The 22,806-nt window shown below is 36.8% G+C and overlaps 1 protein-coding gene across 1 annotated transcript; it reads left to right on the forward strand.

Annotated features, from left to right (window-relative positions):
• The first annotated feature begins 21,557 nt into the window (after positions 1-21,557).
• On the forward strand, positions 21,558-22,457 carry LOC145664937 (histone-lysine N-methyltransferase SETMAR-like). Its single transcript, XM_081732093.1, has one exon. It carries the CDS (start codon positions 21,558-21,560, stop codon positions 22,455-22,457), a length of 900 nt encoding a protein of 299 aa, XP_081588219.1.
• Positions 22,458-22,806: the final 349 nt, after the last annotated feature.

Consider the following 22,806-nt stretch of genomic DNA (forward strand, 5'->3'; position numbering starts at 1 on the left):
TTTGCTTCTGAGGCGTAAAAAGTGTCAAAATTTCATGTGTATGACAGAATTTTTTCTTTCCCTCTTTGAATGGAAGCCAGCGACTTCAGGATTTCACTGTACCTTGTCAACACACCAAAGATTTGTTTGAGTGACTTGAACCCATATAACAGCAGTGGTGCTAGATACAAAAAATTTTGAAATTCGGTTAGGGAACTTTTTGTAAATTTTCATTCCTACATTTCCCTCAATAATTTCCCACCTGTTGGCAACACTGCAATGCAACGTACACCAAAAAATAGCCACATCCATTTTCTAAAAAACAAGGCCTTAACCATATCAATCGAATGAACAGTTTTTGAGCAATAAGTCACTAACTGGAAATGTAGGAAAACGCCAAAAATGACCTGGGGCCGAAAGGAATAATCACACAATTTTGCTCATATAGGTACAAAGAAACAAACGATTTGTAAATTACGAGAGCTTCGACTCAAGTTCTGTTGATTATTTCAATAATCCGCAACATAATAAATAATAGTTGCCAGAAAAAAAACAGACATTTGAAAAAAACATGAAAAAGAACGATGTTTTTTATTGAAAAAAAAACTTCACAGAAAAAAAACCGTTTTTTTACAACACTAGTAACATCTCAAATTACTTATTATTTCATAACCAGGAAAAGAGAGAGCTAACACATGAGACAATTACAATCACATGACATGTTCAGCATGCCCACCGTTCTGTTCTATGCATATCCTTAACCGTGAGATCCAGTGCTTGTGCACTCTGCGAAGCATGGTTGATGATATTTATTCACAGGTCGTAATGATTCTCCTTTTCAGGTAGCCAAATGTCAATAATTTTACACTTTTAGACAATAGCTTTAAAGAATCCCTCAAGATAGAAATCCAAAGGAGGTAAGTCGGGGGACCTTACTGGCCACTCATCTGGTCCATGCCGACCTAACCAACAACCGGGAAAGTGTTTATTGAATCATCGATTACATTATCACCATAATGCGGCGGTACCCATCTTGTTGCCAATGTTGATTAAATCAGCCATGCTCTTCCAACAAAAGTGGCATAACAGTGTTTTCAAGCATATTTCCATATTGTGCAGCATCCCAGGTCCCATCAATGAATATAGGTCCAATAAGTTTTCGCCTCATATTACACACCACACTATTACCTTACCTGCATCTTTGATGCATCTATTCAATTAAGATTTGTATTAGCCCCGTATCGGACATTTTGGTTGTTAATCTCACCTGCTACATAGAAATTTGCATCATTACTAAAAACAATGTTATGAGGAAACACTGGGTCACGAGCTATCTGGACCAACGCCTACTCACAAAACTCCATTGGTCTATCTAAATCACCCTCTGGCAGTTTTTGTTTCAAATTTAATTTTTAAGGGTGCCACTCTTCCCTTTTTAATATTCTTTGAACACTGTTGACACTAACATTATGTTCACTTGATAGTCGTCGCACACTCTTCATAGGACTTTTCACCAATACACCCCAACGCAACACAGCTGCTGATGTGTCTGGATCAGTTGCATTTCGTGGTCGTCCTGATCGCGGTAAATCATCAACATTTCCCTTTGTCGTGAATTTGCCGATTAGTTTTTGTACAGCACTGTCTGTCACCGACTCGCGAATAGGATGTCGCTCTTTGAAGAAGGATGTTATTGCTGAGCTGCATCATCCAGCCAAAAGGAAAATTTCGATTCTTTCCTCTCGAGTTAGACCCTGTCCTACCTACAAGGAAAAAGGAAAAGAGACAGTCGGTTCCCGTCTATACAATGTTCCAAACATAGCAAAATTTATGTCTAAATAATAACATATTCTAGCTGAAATCAATTTACAACTTCAAAACCGTTGCAGATTTTGAAAAAAAAGCTTTACCATAGGATTTCTCGATATTGGGCAAATGTTCGGTACAGGGATAATACAAATTTTAATTAGATAGATGCATCAAAGATGCAAGATGCAGGTAAGGAAGTGGTGTGGTGTGGAGTATGGGGCGAAAACTTGTTGGACCTGTATTCATTGATGGGACCTGGGATGCTGCACAATATGGAGATATGCTTGAAAACACTGTTATGCCACTTTTGTTGGAAGAGCATGGCTGATTTAATCAACATTGGCAACAAGATGGGCACCGCCGCATTATGGTGGTAATGTAATCGATGGTTCAATGAACACTTTCCCGGTTGTTGGTTAGGTCTGCATGGACCAGATGAGTGGCCAGTAAGGTCCCCCGACTACCTCCTTTGGATTTCTATCTTGAGGGATACTTTAAAGCTATTGTCTAAAAGTGTAAAATTATTGACATTGGTTACTTGAAAAGGAGAATCATTACGACCTGTGAATAAATATCACTAACCGTGCTTCGCAGAGTGCACAAGCACTGGATCTCACGGTTAAGGATATGCATAGAACAGAACGGTGGGCATGCTGAACATGTCATGTGATTGTAATTGTCTCATGTGTGTTAGCTCTCTCTTTTCCTGGTTATTAAAGAATAAGTAATTTGAGATGTTACAAAGCTTGTTTTTTACTTTATCTTTCAATTCAAAACTTCACACAGCACATTTCACAGCATTTCACATATAACATATCCTAAATCTATTCACACTTCAAAACTGATGCAGATTTTGGAAAAATAATCTTACCATTGGGTTTCCCTTCGAATGAGGACGTTGTTTAATATGTCACACGACCATGTTGGCATTTAAAATAAACAAGTTGATTCCAAAATGGCGGAGGACAACCTTAAACACGTCATAATGTTTCCCCCCTTGTACCACCATTGATTGCAATTGACTTCGGACCGACTGCATTTACAGTTTCTCAAATATTTAGCCCGGTCCAGATTTTGTATTTCACTTAACAACATATTATCTTTCAATTACTTCGGACATTTTGACATTTTCCAATATGAAGAACGAAGAAGTTGTGGGATTTTAGTATGTCATTTAAATAATCTTTATCAACATTTATATCAAATTTTAACTTTTAATGTTTACCTCCTAAATTCAATAAAATTGTAAATCAGTTTGACGGTAATTTTCGGAATTTTAGAATTTAGAGCTAAATATTTGTAAAAGTATGCGTTTTATGAAAAATTGTTTCTCTTTAAAAAATATTGTGTTATATATGTTCTATAAAACGACATTAAGTTTATCTCTTTATGTTCAACCATAGCGAAGATATTGCTATTTTTATCTGTGTATTGCTCATTTGACACTTCCAGCCGCCATTTTCCAATATGGCGGCGAAGGTCATCTGAGGTTTCAGGGGACTTTAATGTGTTGTTTAGAACATCATTTCCAACATCTGTACAAATTTTCAGCTTTTTACTAATTAGTTCCTACCTCTTTGCTAATTTGACTGCACTATAACTCAGGACATTGACAAAGCGCATGAAATCATCACGAATGATCTGCGATTGACCACGAGGCAGATTACTGAGGCAGTGGACTTATTTACTACAAGCGTTGACTGAATTATCACCCAGTATCTGGGAATGAACAAGGTTTTCGAGAGAGGAGTGCCAAACCTTTTGACATCTGATCCAAAGCTCACCAGACGCAATATTTTAAGGGACGCTCTTCATCTCTTTCGGACAAATCCAGATACCTTTCGCACTCGATTCATAACAGTAAATGAGACCTGAGTTCACCATTACCAACCAGAATCCAAAGTTCCAAGCAGTGGAAGCACCCTTCAACCCCCTTTCTGAACAAGGCCAAGTCAGTGCCCTTAGCTGTGAAAGTGATGGATACAATTTTCTAGGATTCGGAAGGAATAGTGATGGTTAAAGAGCGGGAGTTATGGTAAAATGCCATATTTTGCAATTTTTTTAAAAGAAATTCTTTAATAAATGCCATTTCTTAAATTAATTGCCATATTTGCCATTTCCTAACTGTTTCTTCTTTTTAATTTTTCCTTGCAACAGGAGATGCATGTCATGTTAACTGATAGAGCAGAACACACTGCCACTCAGTGAGATAAGGAATTTAATGTTTCTATCTGTTTCCCCCAGGGGCTGAATCACCGTAATATTGATCAACTGAGTCTCATTGATTCCTGGAAAGAATTGTTTCTTGACTGTTCTGTGAGTTTCTGTTCCTATCTCACTATCTGTTTTCAACAGATGGAGCAGTGTTATTTAGCAAAATTTGTGAAAAATCTGTATTGAGAAACGTTATTATTATTATTATTATTATTATTATTATTATTATTATTATTATTATTATTATTATTATTATTATTATTATTATTATTATTATTATTATTATTTTATTATTATTATTATTTTTTGACACAGCATTATTATTTTTTAAAGTGTGGCTGTCTTGTTTGTGAAAACCGCGACTTGCAGAAAATTGGAAATATTTCTAAAGTTTTGGAGGGTGAGGCACGGTTGATTTGGGTTTGGATCACATTGTTGTCTCGTGTTTTAAATATGCTCCTCTAACATCGGTAGGTGTTGAAAGGTCGTTTTCGCGTCTCAAACGAATGTTAACAGACAGGCGACATAATCTTACGGTGGAAAATTAAAACATTTCATGCAACAAGAAGTGAACTAAGCCTATCTGCTGTGTACAGTGAAGCCATATCTAGCATCTTGGTGCTAGATCTAGCATAATTCACAAGCATTTAGCATCTAGCATCTTGACTTTAGCATCCTGGCCAAATCTAGCATAATTTCATTTTACCCTTTGTTAAAAAGAAAAAGAACGAAAATGTAGATGGTTTAAAGACCGTCGGCAATTATTCTTTTTAGTTGAAGCGATGGTTGGAGCAACGAAACCAGTCAGTATTTCTGCGGTTGTAATTTTTTGTTGAATTCAGAGCAAACGCAAATGTTCAAAAATAGCCAACGTGACTGCAAAACATTTACTTACCCATAGTTTTATTACTGCCAACTGACACCTGAATGTGTGATTATCTTGGATGTTTCTGTTCTTTCAATTTACAACTTGAGAGGGGAGGGATTTGAGCGTCAGGGGGCAACTAGTAATACACTAAAAGAAATGCTTCAGGGCTGTGTCGGAAGCGGCATGTTGTATATATATTTCTTAAAATGTTATCCATTCATAAAATATAAATTCGACCATCCTTCCCTATAACGTGCCATTTATCATCATTCCTAACAGCGTCACATTAAATTTGTACATGAATACAGTTAATACACTTCATTAAAATAATGAAGATAAGTAGGGGCGTGTCTTTAAAATTAGTTAGGAAAGATAATTTGAAAATCTGGCACAATTTTCAAAAATCTAGCATAATTCAGACCCGTGTTTGGCATCAACGCGAGTCTCGAGTGTGGCAACCCTGGCTGTGTAGCAGGATTGCTTTCCCGAGAGCCAGGGTAGGCTTGTCTCTGCTCATTTGTTAGACGTTTCTTTTTCATAGACACACACGTAAGCTTATTTCTGTTAAGCTTTTCCTGTGCTACCAACACTGCTAATATTTATGTACTATGTACTTGTACTTTTTTTTTTTTTTTTTAATGATGTGTCCTGTTTTCTCATAATTCCAAGATCATGAATCCTAATTAGTGATACTTGCGGAAATGAAGATGTATCGCATGGAAGCCTGTTAAATGTGTGACTAATTCGTAAGCTGCCCTTCCTACTTATTAGTAGGGGAAGGCGTTGTACCTGTGAACACTTTTAGAGTCTTTGAAATTTTGATGCTAATATTCAGCACTTTTTCCCCAATTTTTGTCGTACATTTTAAGTGTCATCTCTTTGCTATCAGATAGGATGATTTTTAAACGTGTTGCATAATTACAATATCTTTTATAAGATAAAATAAGAACAAATCCGTTTTGTTCACAGGTACATTATGGTCGTGTAGCGTTGCACAGACCCTCCTGTTCCTTTGAACACTGATAATTACAATGTTTCTGCGGCAATAATATAAAAAGAAGTCACAAATATTAACAGTTATAAATTGCAATAAAAGGTTAAGCTATAAAAAGCTCCCCAGAATTAAAATTTTTATTAATTAAATTAAAAAATGAAGAGAAGTTCTAACAAAAACTTGTGAACAATAAAGTTGAGCATATAGGGCCTACAACTCTTAACATTATGTTATATAATAAGCGAATATACAGAAACTACTTAAAATTATAATTAATAACTTTATATCCTAACCTAACCTATATAAAATATAGGGTCTATCACTGTTCATCTCAGCGACCCCGAAATCTATGGATTCGACACTAATATCGGCCATTTTCGGGGCACTCGGTCGAAAAAGTGTAAAACGCATTTTCAGATCAGCCACCCTGAATGAGTTTTTCTGGGTTTTCCTCATTCACACCAGGCAAATGCCGGGGTGGTACCTAACTTATAGGTCCCAGGCCGCTTCCTCCCTTCCCCCATCCTTTCTTCCCTTTCCCCGGATTGTGTGCTCGCCGAGGGACGTTATCCCTCAAAAAACGTGAAGGGCTAAATGGCCTTAGATGCCGAAAGCCCGGAAATCTAAATCCTAAATCGGCTATTTTCGATCATTTTTCCCTTCTCCCTCCCCCAAGCTGCAGCGTTGAATTTGGATTTAAACAGCATCGAAAGAGTCACTGTTCATCTCAGCTACCCCGAAAATTATGTATTTGACACTAATATCAACCATTTTCAATCATTGCTATACATCTTTTCCTCCCTAAACTTGCGGGCTTGAATTTAGATTTAAAGGACATCGAAAGTGTAACTGTTCATCTCAGCGGCCCCGAAAACTAAGGATTCGACACTAATATCGATCAATTTCCATCATATATATATATATATATATATATATATATATATATATATATATATATATATATATATATATATATATATATATATATATATATATATATATATATAGGGTGTTTCAGATAAAACGTCCAGTGCTTATAAATCCGAAACGGCTGAGAATAAAAAGATGAAACATAAACTGCGATAGGAAAATGTCATAGGGGCAGTGGCGGCGATTGGACGTTAAAAGTGGGGGGGGCAAGACATGATCTGAATATTTCCATATAAATGTTAGTTTTCTGCTTGTTTCTAATATTTTGTTTGACGAAAGGTTGTATAACTAATAGGATAGTATATTTTTCAGTTAAAATACCATATATAGTATTTAAATGAAACTATATACATTAATGGGTTTCCTTAAAAAAGTGCGGGGGCAACTGCCCCCCTTTGCCCCCCTAATCGCCGCCCATGCATAGGGGATATCACATGGTGTTGTTGTGGTGACACCCAGGGCCCTCCTTCAAGGGGGCCCAGGGGCCGACTTAAAATTTTCAAAGGGAACATGTATTGAATCATACCTCATTCAATAGTCCATGAAAAACGAAACAACTTTTGTAGGAAACCATTTTCGATTTGGGCCACCGTTTTCAAAATGACCGCAAAAAGTGATTCCTGTATCAGATAAAACGTCCAGTGCTTATAAATCCGAAAAGGCTGAGAATAAGAAGATGAAACGAAAACTGAGATAGGAAAATGTCATAGGGCACATCACATGGTGTTGTTGTGGTGACCCCAGGGCCCTCCTTCAAGGGGCACAAGGGGCCAACTTCAAATTTTCAAATGGGAACATGTATTGAATCATACCTCATTCAATAGTCCTTGAAAAACGAAACAACTTTTGTAGGAAACAATTTTCGATTTGGGCCACCGTTTACAAGATGGCCGCATAAAGTCCTGTATCAGTTTGAGGTTGGCACCTGGGCCCCCTTCACGGAGTTCCCTGAGGGTCACCACAACAACACCACTTGATATCCTTTATCATCGTTCCCTATCTCAGTTTTTGATTCATCTCTCTATTCTCAGCCGTTTCTGATTTAGACCTATAAGCACTGGACGTTTTATCTGATACAGGACCCAATTTTTGCGGCCATTTTGAAAACGGTGGCCCAAATCGAAAATTATTTCCTACAAAAGTTGTTTCATTTTTCAAGGACTATTGAATGAGGTATGGTTCAATACATGTTTCCATGTGAAAATTTGAAGTTGGCCCCTGGACCTCCTTGAAGGAGGGCCCTGGGGGTCACCACAACGACACCGTATGATGTGCCTTATGACATTTTCTTACCTCAGTGTTTGTTTCATCTTGTTAATCTCAGCCGTTTCTGATTTATAAGCACTGAACCTTTTATCTGATACAGGACCCAGTTTTTGCGGAACGGTGGCCCAAATCGAAAATTGTTTCCTACAAAAAGTTGTTTCGTTTTTCAAGGACTATTGAATGAGGTATGATTCAATACATGTTCCCATTGAATTTGAAGTTGGCCCCTGGGCCCCCTTAAAGGAGGGCCCTGGGGGTCACCATAACGAAACCATGTGATGTGCCTTATGACATTTCCCTATCTCAGTTTTTGTTTCATCCTTTTATTCTCAGCCGTTTCGGATTTATAAGCACTGGACGTTTTATCTTAAACACCCTATATATATATATATATATATATATATATATATATATATATATATATATATATATATATATATATATATATATATATATATATATATATATATATATATATATATATATATATACATCCCACAATTTGCAGTGCTGAATTTGGATTTAAGCGGCATCGGAAGTGTCACTGTTGATCTTAGCAACCTCGAAAACTATGGATTCGACACTAATGTCGGTCATTTTCAATATGTATTCCCCCTTCCTTCCTCCAAGTTGCATCTTCAAAGTGAAATGATAAAAACCATCCTAGGCCCAAACCCCATCTATGTTGAAATTTTTTTCGAGATCGGTCTGGTGGTTCAAAAGTTGTTAAGTTACAAATATAGTCACTTTCATTTTTATATAATTTGTCACACTAGAAAACAGGTATTTGTTTACATACAAAATATTGTGCATAAAGTTTATATAAAATCCATATTAGAATATTAAAACATGTTTTAGTGCATGAGTATTAGTGAAATTTGCATACTGCTGTCTCTTTTAAGAAGTAATTTGGTTAAAATTAACAAAATTTCACCAAATCAAAGAGCACATTAAGAACTCAGTTTCATTCAAGAACTCGATTTGTTGCAACAGAAACTCTTCATGATGGTAGATGTATATGCAACTGTTAAAGTTCTGTAATTAATGCACAACCACGAATAAACGACTAAAAAAACATATAAAGGAAATGAGTGCAGACTATTAATTTTCAAAAGAATAATTACAACAGTTTTATTTTAGATTGCTTCTTTTTTAAATAGTCGCAATATTGAAGTTTCTCAACTAACAACTTTCACGCATTCGAGGAAAAAGGATTCCATTACTAGTAAAATTAACCTGATACAAAGATTTTTGTTATTTTCCCAATTTTTCCAAATATTCCAGAAATAAACCGGAAAAAACGCTTTTTTACCAACGGGTTCAAAATTTCCGGAAATTTTACAACACTAGTCAGGACTTTATGACGCTAATCAATCATCAAAACGACTCTGCATAAGGCCCAGGATGTTTAAGCAAGTACACTAGCAACACAAGGGTCATTCTAGAAGTAAATTTAGGAGGTGTAGCAAGTTTCATGCTCTCAGTGATAGAATTGTAAGTTTCTCGCTACGTTTTCAGAAATGAAAGTCCATTCATTCATGATCCACTGATATAAAGTATCTTACATGTCTAGCTGTTCACTTTCAGCCTATTGCATACTTCGTGTTAATTTGATGTTACTACTGCACATTTCTGTATAATCGTTCTCTTCCAGGCTATGTATATAAAATTTTGGGTATCTTGCGACTTATTTTGTTTATTTGATAATTGTAATTTTAGTATACTTCCACACATGCTACGACATCTTTTTTTCCCCATATCGGATTAAAAATTTTTTGATACTTCGGATTTACGAAAACTTGAATCAAAGTATTACGTCGCACCGTAACGAAGTCGCAAAAGCGTCAGAAGACGGCGGAGCAGAACAAGCTGAATTATTTTGCAAAATTACTATATCATTTCTGATACTTAAACAGGGAATGTTTATCTATCAATTGAGTGAAATTCAGTAGTGAATTGTACAGTGGCAATTTCCAGGTAATTTAGTTTGATAATTTAAGATTTGGACACCGAATTTCACTTTCACGATGTTGAGTTCAGTATTTGTTGGGTTTTACGTGAGCGAACTAAATGTGATTATGTTTGTGTAAATAGTTCACAGATCCTCATTCCCGAAACTATGGCCGATTATTTGCCCATATCACAATCAAATTTGGGTTAATTATTTATATATAGAAAAAAAATATTGAGTAGCTACGAGGAGTGATCAGAAAATAAGGATACAAAGCGTGCAGTGAAACTTGTATATATTATTTCATACAACCAATACAGCCAACAGATACATACATTAGGTTATTTTTCGACATAGTCTCCGTATCGGTTGAGGCACTTGCATCGTGGGTTTGAGTTTGAAGATTCCCTTCTGGTAAAAATCCTGTCCTTGCGAGTTCAGCCACGTTGTCATGAAGTGTCTCACATCCTCATCTGAAGCGAAGCAACACCTTCTAGGTGCTCCTTCAAGTGCGAAAACAGATGAGTAACTTGGAGCGAGGTCCGAGGTGTAGGGAGGGTAATGTCGCAGCGAAACTGTTTCAACAGCGTGGTGGTTTTCTTGGTGAGAAGTCCTGTCCATTTCCTCCTTACTGCAGTCTCTCCGTAAACCTCTACCAGCTACCGGTGAATTTCTGCCCCGGTTGTATGTTTCGCCCACAGAAATCGAATAACTGAATGAACTTCGTCGCGAGATCAGTTTTCCAGACGAATTGCCATTTGTTTACCTACAATTAGCGCCGCAGGTGGCGGGTTTCTGAAACTCTGCAGTTGCAAACTCCATGTATTAAAATAACCACACACTCCTTATTCCTCCATAATAGACGAAACCCCAGGAATATCGACCATGTAACCTTAGTTTCTGATCATTCCTCGTATATAACCTGATTTATTCAAGGTGAAGCAAAAATGATTTGGTAGTTCAAAATTCACCGTCTACACGTTAGAGAGAAAAATGTACAGATGGAGAATCTATATTTCGATACAGTTTAATTTACATTTAATACGTTATTTAAAAATTCTAACAAGGAAGGGTCACGCAGTGGCTCCGCTGAGATCCGAACGAGACAATTGTGTTTGCATTTGAAATGCTATAACTAGATGAATCCCAAAGTTATACGTGCCACCGGGAGGAATATCGTGAGTTACAACATATTTTGTAATGTAAGAACTACAAAAAAATTACATGGCAGAATAGTTTGAACCGAGTCATTTGTTCGGAAACGATTGGGTAAGTGGAAAACTCGACCAACACGTATCCCATCATTTTCAACGACAAACTTTTTGGGGTAAAAAACTTTGTCCCAGGGTCCCCCGCAGGGTCCTAGACGGGGTCCAACTCAAAATTTTCAAATGGCAAGGGGGGTTAAGTGGCACAGCATTTGAAAGCTGTTGTAAAATGAAAGAAAATGCAGCAAGTCTCGACTCTCTACAACAACCCTGTGTAAAATGGTGACGGGTCAAAGTGTAAACAAAAACTTAATTGAAAAGTCCATGGTCACCCCTATAAATCGGAAATGGTGAGACAAATGTGAAAACAGAAAAGGATGTGTGGTATTATTTTCAAAGTATAACGATTTAAGTGAAAACGTCTTGTCCCAGGGTCCCCACATGGTTCCAGGTGGGGTCCAACTAAAAAAATTCAAATGGCAAGAGAGGTAGGACATCGTTTGAAAGCTCTTGTTAAGTGAAAGAAGATGGAGCACGTCTCGACTTTTTACGACAACCCTGTCCAAAATTGCGGTGGGTCAAAATCTAAACAAATTGGAGAACAATCCAAGATGGGCGCTAAAAGCCTATATCGAAAGGATAAGCATACCAAACTGCTGAAGCTAGGAAAACAAATTTGGCATTAATGTTGATTAGTAAGTGACTAAAATATGCAAAATGTTCAAAAACGCGACATCTTGAGTTCAAAATGCCGCACTATGTATCGAACGCATATACAGCTCACACCACTGGTGTTGGAGAAGTGAACGTTTATGGTTAATAGTCCGCAAAATATCAAAGAGTATAATCTGTAATCCAATATGGCTGCCAGCGTGAAAAATGAGTTTGTATATAAACATGTTATTTCTTGGAATACTGTGACCAAGCCAACAAAGTTTGACGCAGTTCGATGTACTGAAATGACTTACATATGTTTGGTACTACTTGCCAATCTTGCAAATGATTGTTTTTTAGTTGGTATTGTTTGAAGTATTGAGATCAAACCAACGAATGACATACAAATGTAACCATCACGAATACGTTACAATGGAGCCCCCAACTTACTGGTGCAGCAAGTTCTTTCTGTATGAACTACGTATGACAAAATTAGAAAAATACCCGAAGGTATTCAACTTTTTTTTTTTTTTTTTTTTTTTTTTACTATGAGTAGAAGTCATAGTTGTGTGTTCATCGCATATTCGTTATATTCAAGTAAATAATGCCGAGAGAACCGTGACGAACGTGCATTAAGAAGAAACCATATAGACCTATGTGTTGTTACCGAATGAAATAATAGTTGAAGTGAAAAAATGAAATCTGTGAGTTTTACGTTCCACGGTTATGCCGGTTAGGCTAAAGGAGACGGTGATGATGAGTAATGAATGAAATGGTGGAATGAAGAAAGTGGGAGGAAACGGGAGAACCCCGAGAAAACCCACGCACACGGTGTTTGTCCACCACAAAGTTCACTTGGCGGCAGCCGGGATCGAACCCGGAACCCCAAGCACCAGAGGTGAACGCTCTACCACTGAGCCACCGCGGCCCCTAATAGTTGAAGTGAATCGAAATTCAATTGTTGTTTAGTCTTCCTAGTATTTCTAAATACATAATAGAGAAAAATAGAGATTTAGATTTGTACTGTTATGAATGACAGGTTTTAAGCACCTTGGATTCAAGGTGGCCACAATTTTCAATTAAGCTTTTATTTACATTTTGACCCGCCACAATTTTGGACAGGGTTGTCGTAGAAAGTCAAGACTTGCTCCATCTACTTTCATTTAACAAGATCTTGCAAACGATAAGCTTCTTAACCTCTCTTGCCATTTGAAACTTTTTAGTTGGACCCCACCTGGGACCCTGTGGGTACCCTGGGACAAGACGTTTTCACTTAAATTGTTGTACTTTGAACATAATGCCAGACTCCCTTCCTATTTTCAAGTCTCGCCATTTCCGATTTATAGGGGTGACCATGGACTTTTAAATTAAGTTTTTGTTTACATTTTGACCCTCCGCCATTTTGCACAGGGTTGTTGTAGAGAGTCGAGACTTGCTGCATTTTCTTTCATTTTATAAAAGCTTTCAAATGATGTGCCACTTAACCCCCCTTGCCATTTGAAAATTTTGAGTTGGACCCCGTCTAGGACCCTGCGGGGGACCCTGGGACAAAGCTTTTACCCGAAAAAGGTTGTCGTTGAAAATGATGGGATACGTGTTGGTCGAGTTTTCCACTTACCCAACCGTTTCCGAACAAATGACTCGGTTCAAACTATTCTGCCATGTAATTTTTTTGTAGTTCTTACATTACAAAATATGTTGTAACTCACGATATTCCTCCCGGTGGCACGTATAACTTTGAGATTCATCTGGTTATAACATTTCAAATGCAAACACAATTGTCTCGTTCGGATCTCAGCGGAGCCAGTGCGTGACCCTTCCTTGTAAGAATAGTCATTTTTAACCGCAGTTCTCTTTTAACTGATTTCAGATTTTAGCATAATTAACGTACAGCAACATTATTTCTCATTAAAGTTTTCCTTTGATTTCTGATAAAAAGAAATAGATAGTGGGTCTACATTTCATACATGCAAATTAGTTATCATACTGAAAGAATAATTTGTTCATTTCTCCTTTTGTTATTAAAAAGTACGTAATATGAATTGTTGTAAATAATAAAAATGAATTATTGAATATGAGAATTAGTTCCCAAGTCGATATGTGATTATAGCATCAATTGTATCAAGAATAATTAGGTTACATAATTGATAGGTCAATGCAAAGTACATCTACACGTTTAAGTTGAACGAATTTTCCCACAAAAACGCAATCGATATATAGCTTTGTTTCATGATCCATAGAAATAATTCCAAAGGGAAAACGCTTTAGCTGTACTGTATATACTATTACTTTGAAATAATCAACACTTATTTTTTTGATTGGTTGCTCTTGTTTCAGGAAATTCATATCACACTATCTGTTCTAAATTATTTTGTTGCAATAACGTTCAAGTACAGCTCACAGATGACGAGAAGAGCCCTAAAAGAGGGTTAGCGGGGAAAGGTCAGCAACACGGTCAAGTCCATTTTCGGTTTTTGAGGTGTGGTCTATACTTAGATGCCGTCTGCTACTCCGGGTAGTTATCTGTGTGCTATCCCGTGGTGTCATTTGAAACCCCCGTGCGAAAAGTGGGCGAGCCCATACCTACTAGGGTTCTTCTCGTCATCTGTAAGCTGTACCTTTGTTTTTGGGCCATAAAGACAGTGGCGGCCGGTGGATTGTGGTTTCGGGTTGCAGTACGAACGATCAGAGACAGAAGATAATCAGCATAATTTTAGATGCAAATGCTATGTGACATGTTAAATTAAATAAAATTCTGTTTTAAAAAGATAAAAAATGCAGAACATTTTATCCGATTAATAAACCTTATTTAATTAGTAACTTCATTCTTCTCTCTTTGATTGGAGCAAATCTGCCTAATACATGCTGGTTGAACTCTAGTATTCTTATGAGCTCCTTCGTGGCTAAGCGGTAAGCGTACGCGCCTTTGGCGTGGGAGACCTGGGTTCGATTCCACGTTAATCAGTAGGTCCACGTCTCGTATAGCCTCGCTGCTGAACGGGACGTTAAACTCAAAATCAACTCAACTCGAGTATTCTTATTGTCAGTTTTTTTTCGATGGAAAGCATAACCAATGGTGATAACCTTTCTTGAGACATTCAATTCCTTGAAAGTGTCAATTCTTTTTGATGTGAAAAAAAAAAAGGGTTTCTTCTTTTCCTGACGCCATAGGTACAGTTAATATTAATTTCAGAAGTTTTGTAGATTCACTAAATAATTTTTCTAGATTATTGTGAACAATTCATTCTAGCAAGCTCAGTCCCTGACAGTGATCCGAATTCCTCTTCAGCGTTGACTGAAAAGTGTTCGTAGCAGAGATTAGTGTTATAAAAAAATGTAACTTGAACACGCTTTATTCACAATTTATCTAGGAAAATTTAAAATAAGTTGTGGAAATGTATCTAGAGCATACAACATTACTGCCATAAGATGTCCTGTAAATTTAAACAGTTTTTTTTTTTGAATACTCTCCTGAATTGCAATTTTCTTTTTTCTTTTTTTTGTCTAGGCCTTAATTGCAGGTTTTTCCTGAGTTGAAATCCGGCCTTTTTTTTTTTTTTTTTTGTAAATTATTTACAGAAGTCATAGTATACAATTCATTCAGAATTAAAGCACACACAATAAAATTAAATCTAATAATAACCAAAACAGCTGATACAAAAGAGGTACTGGTATATGAATTGCGAATGTCACATATACATACATAGAGTTGCCAACTGACCGGTTTTTCACCTTCCTGGCCGGTAAAATTGCTTGTTTTGATTAAAGCCGGTGACGGGTACAAACTTCTCACCAACATCTTTATGATCGTTTTTTTTTTTTTTTTCAAATTTGTATATAGTTCGAACTATAAATATTGAAAAAGTAGCTGTCATTCTGTAAACCCAAAACTGTTACCTTTCACCACCTATCAACGATTAATATATTTTGTTCACCTGTTTAGATAATTTTAGAGATGACAGGGACTGTTTCAGGGAAAATTTGAAGTTTACTTTCAAGGAATTTTATACATTTTATTAAGAGTGGAAAAGGATTTCTTAAAGCAATTTCCTGTAATTGAAGTAGAGACTAGAGGCCTTATGCAGAGTCGTTCTGACGCGTGATTAGTGCCATTCTAAAGTTTTCTGCAGTAGTCAGGCCTTTAGTATGTTGCTAATCATATGAAAACGATTTTGCATAAGGGCCTATATGTTTAAAGAGTAAATTTCATTTTCCAAATTCAAAATTGTCACGTAAAGATTATTATACTTTTGTTCCTTTGTTTCGATAATTTTGAAGAAATGGTAGTTACTGGTAAATACAATCAATTGATCAATGCCGATTGATTAATTTCAGTTTCTCATTTATAGCATAATGTATCTATTAAACTTATTAGTGAATGTTCTAAGGACACAGAATATATGTGCTAATACACTTTTGTTCACTATAGTACATTTCCTTTCCATGGATAGGTCCGAACAGAGATACTTCAAGCCTAGACCTATATCATAGGGAATTTTGAGGAGGTTCCGGTTTTTTATTTTACAGAGTTGGCAACCCTATTCATACATCAACAAACACACACATGTGCGTATAAGAAAAAGCTACATTCCAAATCATCCTTCTTGGTTGTTAAGCAATGCCCGATGAACACAATATACTTCTACATGAGGCGAAACAATGCTTATCAATGTCATACGTTCTGGAAAGCAATCTTGAAACCCACCAAATGTAGGAGCAGCATGTTAGCTGGGAAGGGTCCAAAGTATTTGAGGGAGGTCCAATACGTCTACGTAATATCGAATCTGTCTTATACTGCACCCGAAAAGACTATACGTAATTCTTAATTACTGTCACCTATATTTTTAGAAAAAATGATAGAACGATTATTTTTATAAGAAAAGAAAAGAGTACATTATGAGGCGTAAAATAAAATATTTAGCCTACATCACTCATTTCTCTGTTAAACTAGTCTAGTTCGTTAAGAAAGTCTACAAATGTTAGTAGTTTGGAAATTTTGAGGAGGTCCGGACCTGGTGGACCCCCTCGTGGCTACGCTCCTGAGCATTGCTAACTACATGAATGTAATCCCAAATTCAATGTGGCGTTCCCGATCATACAGTTTTATGTGGACATTATTAAGAGTATAAAATAAACTTATTTTATAAAATAAATATGTATATATTAAAATACTATCCACAGAGGGGGGGGGGGGATTCTAGATATTGACTTATTAATATTCGGTTCACAAATTACTGTAGAAGAAGCCTTCATTATCTGTATAAGCTAAGAATTAACTTGTAAACGCGGGTCTACTTTCATTTGTTTTCTGCTGTTATTTTCTTATTTTGTAATTCTGCAATCACTTTTTTTAATTGTCATTATATTGATTTGCTTCAGTATAGTCCCGTAATTTAAAAACATGAATGCATAGAAACAAATTCCATTTGTTAATTGCTAGTGAAATAAAATTCAGAAAACTTATTTAGCGTGAAAAACCTTCTCATTCACTGGAAACCGTGCTGTGTTGCAGAAGCACTGCAACGACCAGAGTCTTTAACTTCTGAGATAGGGGAAAGGAGACTTAATATTCGCTTCAATTACCACGCTGAAGGAATTTGGTCGTTGTATGCTCGCTACAACGCAATATAAATTAGTGACTCTGTGAAGGATTATTTTTCTCTTTTTAAAACGGATTAACGAAACGAACAGTTACAGAAGTAGAAAATATGTTATTTAAAGTATGTATGGGAGTATTAAAAAGTATTTTTTTGTTCTTTACTACTATTGCTAATAATATATTTTTTTCTTGAAATACTTTGGTTGTTGCGCAACGCTGCAACACTAACATTAGCCGCCACTGCATAAAGATAAATCCAACTTATATCCATTGTCATTAATCTGCCGAAAAAAAGTCCTCTTCTCACATCAGAGCGATGTAACACTTCTCTTGCAGCATCCTCGCGATTTCTCTTTTCTGAAGATGCAGCTGATTGTGAATAATATTCCAGGTAGACTCATACCTATGGCACACTTAGCACTTTTAATGGTTATCTTTCTGTATCCATTATGATCTCAACTTTCTCCATCAAGGCGGGATCATCAGTGAAAGAATGTCTTCCAGATCTAGAGAAGACAGTAGTGCTCATGTGTCCTGTTTGGAATTGCAGTTTCCACTTTGATATCATCTTATAGAATGGGCTTTTATCCCCATAGACTTCTTTCATCTTTTCGTGGATATGATCTGCTTTGCTAATTTCCCCGTGGAGATGGAGAAACTTAATGCCGCTCCGTGCCTCAAACTTATCAATCATCGCACATTCAGTGATTTACCTCTACATATATCTAACGAGTTCAGAAGTTACATGGTTAACATACAAGGACCAAACTATAAAATGTGTGTCTGAGGAGGTTTTTGCAGTTTGTCACCCTCAAGATGATTGCACGAGCTTCTTCATACCCCTTGTACATCTTTAGATCACTCATTTATCTAATAATTATCCAACTATTTTATTAACATATTAAACAATTTCAATTTTTGATGATTTGTTAAATGAAAGCTTCTTAATTAGTAACACAACCATATTGAGGTTATAAAGATTGGTTTAGAAAACTCCCATTTAAAGCTTTAAAAGGAGCTTTCCGGTTGTTGACTTATGTACAAAGAGGTTTGAAGAATCGAAATAATATAATTTTAAAAATTTAACAAAAGCCGTTTACGCGAAGTCCTTTGTACGTATTTACTGAAAGATCTTGAAAAAACATCTTCGATTTAGACGAAGTAAAATCATAGAATAGCTTTTAAGAAACTCAGATCTCTGTCCTAACGATGTGTCTTTAATTTTTTTTTTTTTTTTTTTTTGGAGGGGGTAATAAAGGGAAGATATCCAAGGCCAACTCAAATTCACGGTTAATCTAAAAGCAGGAAAAACAAGATAAATATTCACTATATAATGAATAGAAAAATGTTACATGACAATTCACCTGCACTGTTTTTTTTTTTTTTTTTTTTTTCAGGAACTGTACTTTAATAGTTTAAAATCAAACAAACGAGAAAAGATCTTCCTGTTTCTTCTGTTGCACTGGCGCCAGACATGCACTAAGAAGTTCTATAAACTACCTGCTTAAAAGCAGGGTTGAATTCAGGGGGTAGCCTGGGGGGAATCTACCCCCGAAGGAAATTCATCCCCCCCGGAGAAACAAAAAATTTCAGTCACAAAATGTAGAAATTACTTCACCCAATTATTTGCTTTCTTTCCGTGCACATGCACACGAAATCCGATCTCTCAATATACATATAAATAACGCAAACCCATTCTATATAAAGTCAATGGTCCTTATGCAGAATCGTTCTGAAGCGTGATTAGAGCCATACTAAAATGTTCGACTAACATCTGTTTCATGCAGTAGTCAGTCCTTTATTATATCACTAATCATACATCAAAACGACTCTGCATAAGGCGGAATAAAACTTGTATTTCTTAACGCTATGACCGAGTTTGGCAGAACATGAAATTGTTAACTGTTGAAGAAAGGTTTGTATTTTAGTAGGTAGGCCTACTATACTCTCGCCCTATATTATATATTAGTAGGTAGCACTAGCACAGGTTGAGACAGGAAAGGAAAGATAGGGAAGATCTTTCGATCATTCCATATGATCTCTGATGTCAACAGACTTCAGTTCTTGAAAATGTACAGTTCTTGCATTATTTGAAATAGGGCGCCTAAATCCCATTTCTCGCATCGGAAGTAACGGACGTAAATGTGTTTTACGATTGTTAAAGTAAACACACCTTTCTTTAATTAAAAATAATTCAGTTAAAGGGTGAGATTCAGAGGGCGTCATTTAGAGGGATCAGGAAGGAACAGTTATCCCTCCTGGGTTAGAGATTTATAGAGAATTTATCAATATGATAGTAGTATATAAGTGAAAGATTGCTATTGAAGGTGATGAAGATCCTGCTCAGTGCCGTGCCATGGGGGAGGGGCAAGCGGGGCGACGACCCCGGGCGCCGAAGTAAGGGGTGCAAAATTCGGGAGGGAAAAAGAAAAGAAAAACAGAGGAATGAAACACATGTGCGCATATATATAAAATGAAAGGAAAAAAAATAATGAAAAGTGCTCAAAATCTATGAAAAGCAGGGTTTACTTTTTAAAATTTTCTCACCTTTCGCGGCTGGTCTGTCGACCTCACACATATATACGGGGGTGCCGTCGTATACTCTCGCGCCAAGCGCTGATTTTCCACGACACGGCACTAATCCTACTGAAGACTTCGTAAACTAAACTATTGATGTGTATGCAGTGAAGAAACCAAAGCTAATATGCTTGATTTAGAATCAGAAGTGTGAGAAAGAATGATAACTTTTTGTTAAGATATTCCTACGTATGTTTGTTTCAGGACAAAAAAATATTTGAGTTAATTTAAATCTTTTTAAAAACTTCTACATTAGTAACAAACAGTAACTACTGAATATAGGAAATAACAACAAAAATAGCTATTGTAAATAGCAGTTAAAGTTTAGTGTAAAATATTTTTGCCAGTCTTTATTTAATGTTTTAGATGAAATCAAACGATTTTTTTTAAATTATAATCTCACATTGAATATTTATCAGCAATTAGTCTCAATATTAGGTAAGATGTGTATGGGAATGGAATTGTTAAATATGCTGCTTTCTTGCAAAAATACAGAAAAACAACCCCCCCCCCCCCGAGAAGTTGACATTCCTTCGGGTGAAAATGTCTGAATTCAACACTGCTTAAAAGGATTGAAGACGACTTTTAAAAAGGTGTGCAACAGCACAAATACCGTACGATACCTCCTTATTCTTTTAAGCAACATTTCCCCCCCGTAAAACAGACAACCCTTTTATTGAAAGACAGAGACCATTGTCATCTTTCTTTAGATTTGAAGGTATTTCATTTTGTCTTTGCGTGATTACATGATTGTGGATTGTAGTTTTTCTTTCAAGAAGTAAATAGGAGCGAGGAGATTCTTATCGCTTTAAAATCGAACAGAAACGCAAAGAACGTTAATAATCCTGAAAGGAACAGGAGTACTAGGTGGAGAATAGGACACAGGAAATGCTCAGTTACGTGAGGAATGAATTTCTAACTGCAGTCAGGTTGTATTTCAAGTAAGGTGGAAGGACCGGTGAGACCAGAGAAGTCGTTGTCAACTGTAATCTCATTGTCAAATTTCATGTCTTTCAATCTAGGTAGCGATTTTTTTTCAACGAGCACGGTTAAGGTGCCCCTCGTAAATCGGAAGTCGATTATAAAGATTATATTTGCCTTTATTTGAAATGATACAACTTCTGAAGATACGTAAGAATGACTTTTTTTTTTTTTTTTTTTTTTTTACATGGCAGCGCTACTAATTTCTGGATCTTTCCGATATTGTATTAATTTCCGTAAATAAAATAAAATAAAATCGAGTTAAGGAGCTTTCACAGTCAGTGAACTAGGCTCAAAGTCTGAGAAAATGCACATTCTTCTGATTTAGTCGCTCTTTTCCTCTCACATTAAACTGATCTTGAAATAAAGGGGCGATCAACTGAAACCCGTTCGTTCCATGTATTATTGGTATAGTGTGTAGGAGAATATTGTTTGTTTAATAGTGTGTAATGGCTAATGTCCCTATGTGTTGGGTGTAGGAATGTTGTTGTTACGTGTTTCCGTTTTGCAGGTATAACTAGTGAAAGATGACGTTCAAGATCCCCTATCCGTCCAAACAGGACCAGCGTGCAGTCATCCAGTTTCTGAGTGCCGAAGGTTGTCAACCAGCTGAAGTGTTCCGGCGTATGAAAGACGTTTATGGTGATGCATGCGTCCCCAAAACAACAGTGGTGGACTGGGCCAGAATGTTTCGGAAGGGGCGTGAACAAACCACTGATTATCCCCGTCCTGGTCAAGCCCATGTTGTTGCCACAGAAGACACGCGTGGAAAGGCGAATGCGGCTATAGCTGCGGATAGACCCATTAGTATTCAATCCATAGCGAACGGGTTAAACATGAGTTATGGTACTGCTCAGAAAATTGTGAAAGATCTGGGGTATCATAAAGTGTGCGCGCAGTGGATCCTCAGGGTGTTGACGGAAGACCAAAAGTTGGAGCGCATGGGTTGCGCCATTGAACATTTGTCACGTTACCATTTGGAAGGTAACGACTTCTTGCTGCGCACTGTTGCTGAGGATGAAACTGTGCGCCATAATTTTGAACCGAATTCAAAGTCTTCCAGTATTCAGTGGAAACACCCCTCATCTCCACGTCCCAAAAAGTTCAAGACGCAACTATCTGCGGGGAAAGTTATGGTGTTTGTGTTCTTTGATTGCCATGGACCATTACTGCTAGACTTCAAGGAACCAGGACAGTACATCAACGCCACACGCTACTGTCAGACATTTACACAATTACGGAGAGCCATCAAAAACAAAAGGCCTGGTTTATTGACCGCTGGAGTCACTGTGCTGCATGACAATACGCGTCCACACGTTGCAAACCAAGTGCAGGATTTGTTTCAACGATTCAATGGGAAATGTTGCAACACCGGCCCTACAGCCTGGACTTTTCACCTTGTGACTTTCACATCTTTGGGCATCTAAAGAAAGCATTGAAAGGTCAGAGATTTCAGTCTGACGCTGAGATTCAGGACACTGTGCGTGATTGGTTTGATAGTCAGCCGTCCAAATTTTACATGGACGGCATTTGTAAGTTAGTGACAGTGGGACAAGTGTCTCAACTCTCATGGTGACTTCTTCTGAACAATATTTTTACTGCGCGCTAACCATAGACTCCTCTAGATAGTGTACAAGTTTCCGCTCCAAATAAAATTTATTTCATGAATTATGACCACTGAACGGGTTTCAGTTGATCGCTACTTATACATAAATTAAGGCATAAATAGCCTTTGTCATCTACCAGGCTTGATCACAGCTCCAGGAAAATAAAATG

The sequence above is a fragment of the Thermobia domestica genome, chromosome 1 (assembly GCF_964235325.1).
Source record: "Thermobia domestica chromosome 1, izTheDome1.hap1.1, whole genome shotgun sequence".
NCBI lineage: Eukaryota > Metazoa > Arthropoda > Insecta > Zygentoma > Lepismatidae > Thermobia > Thermobia domestica.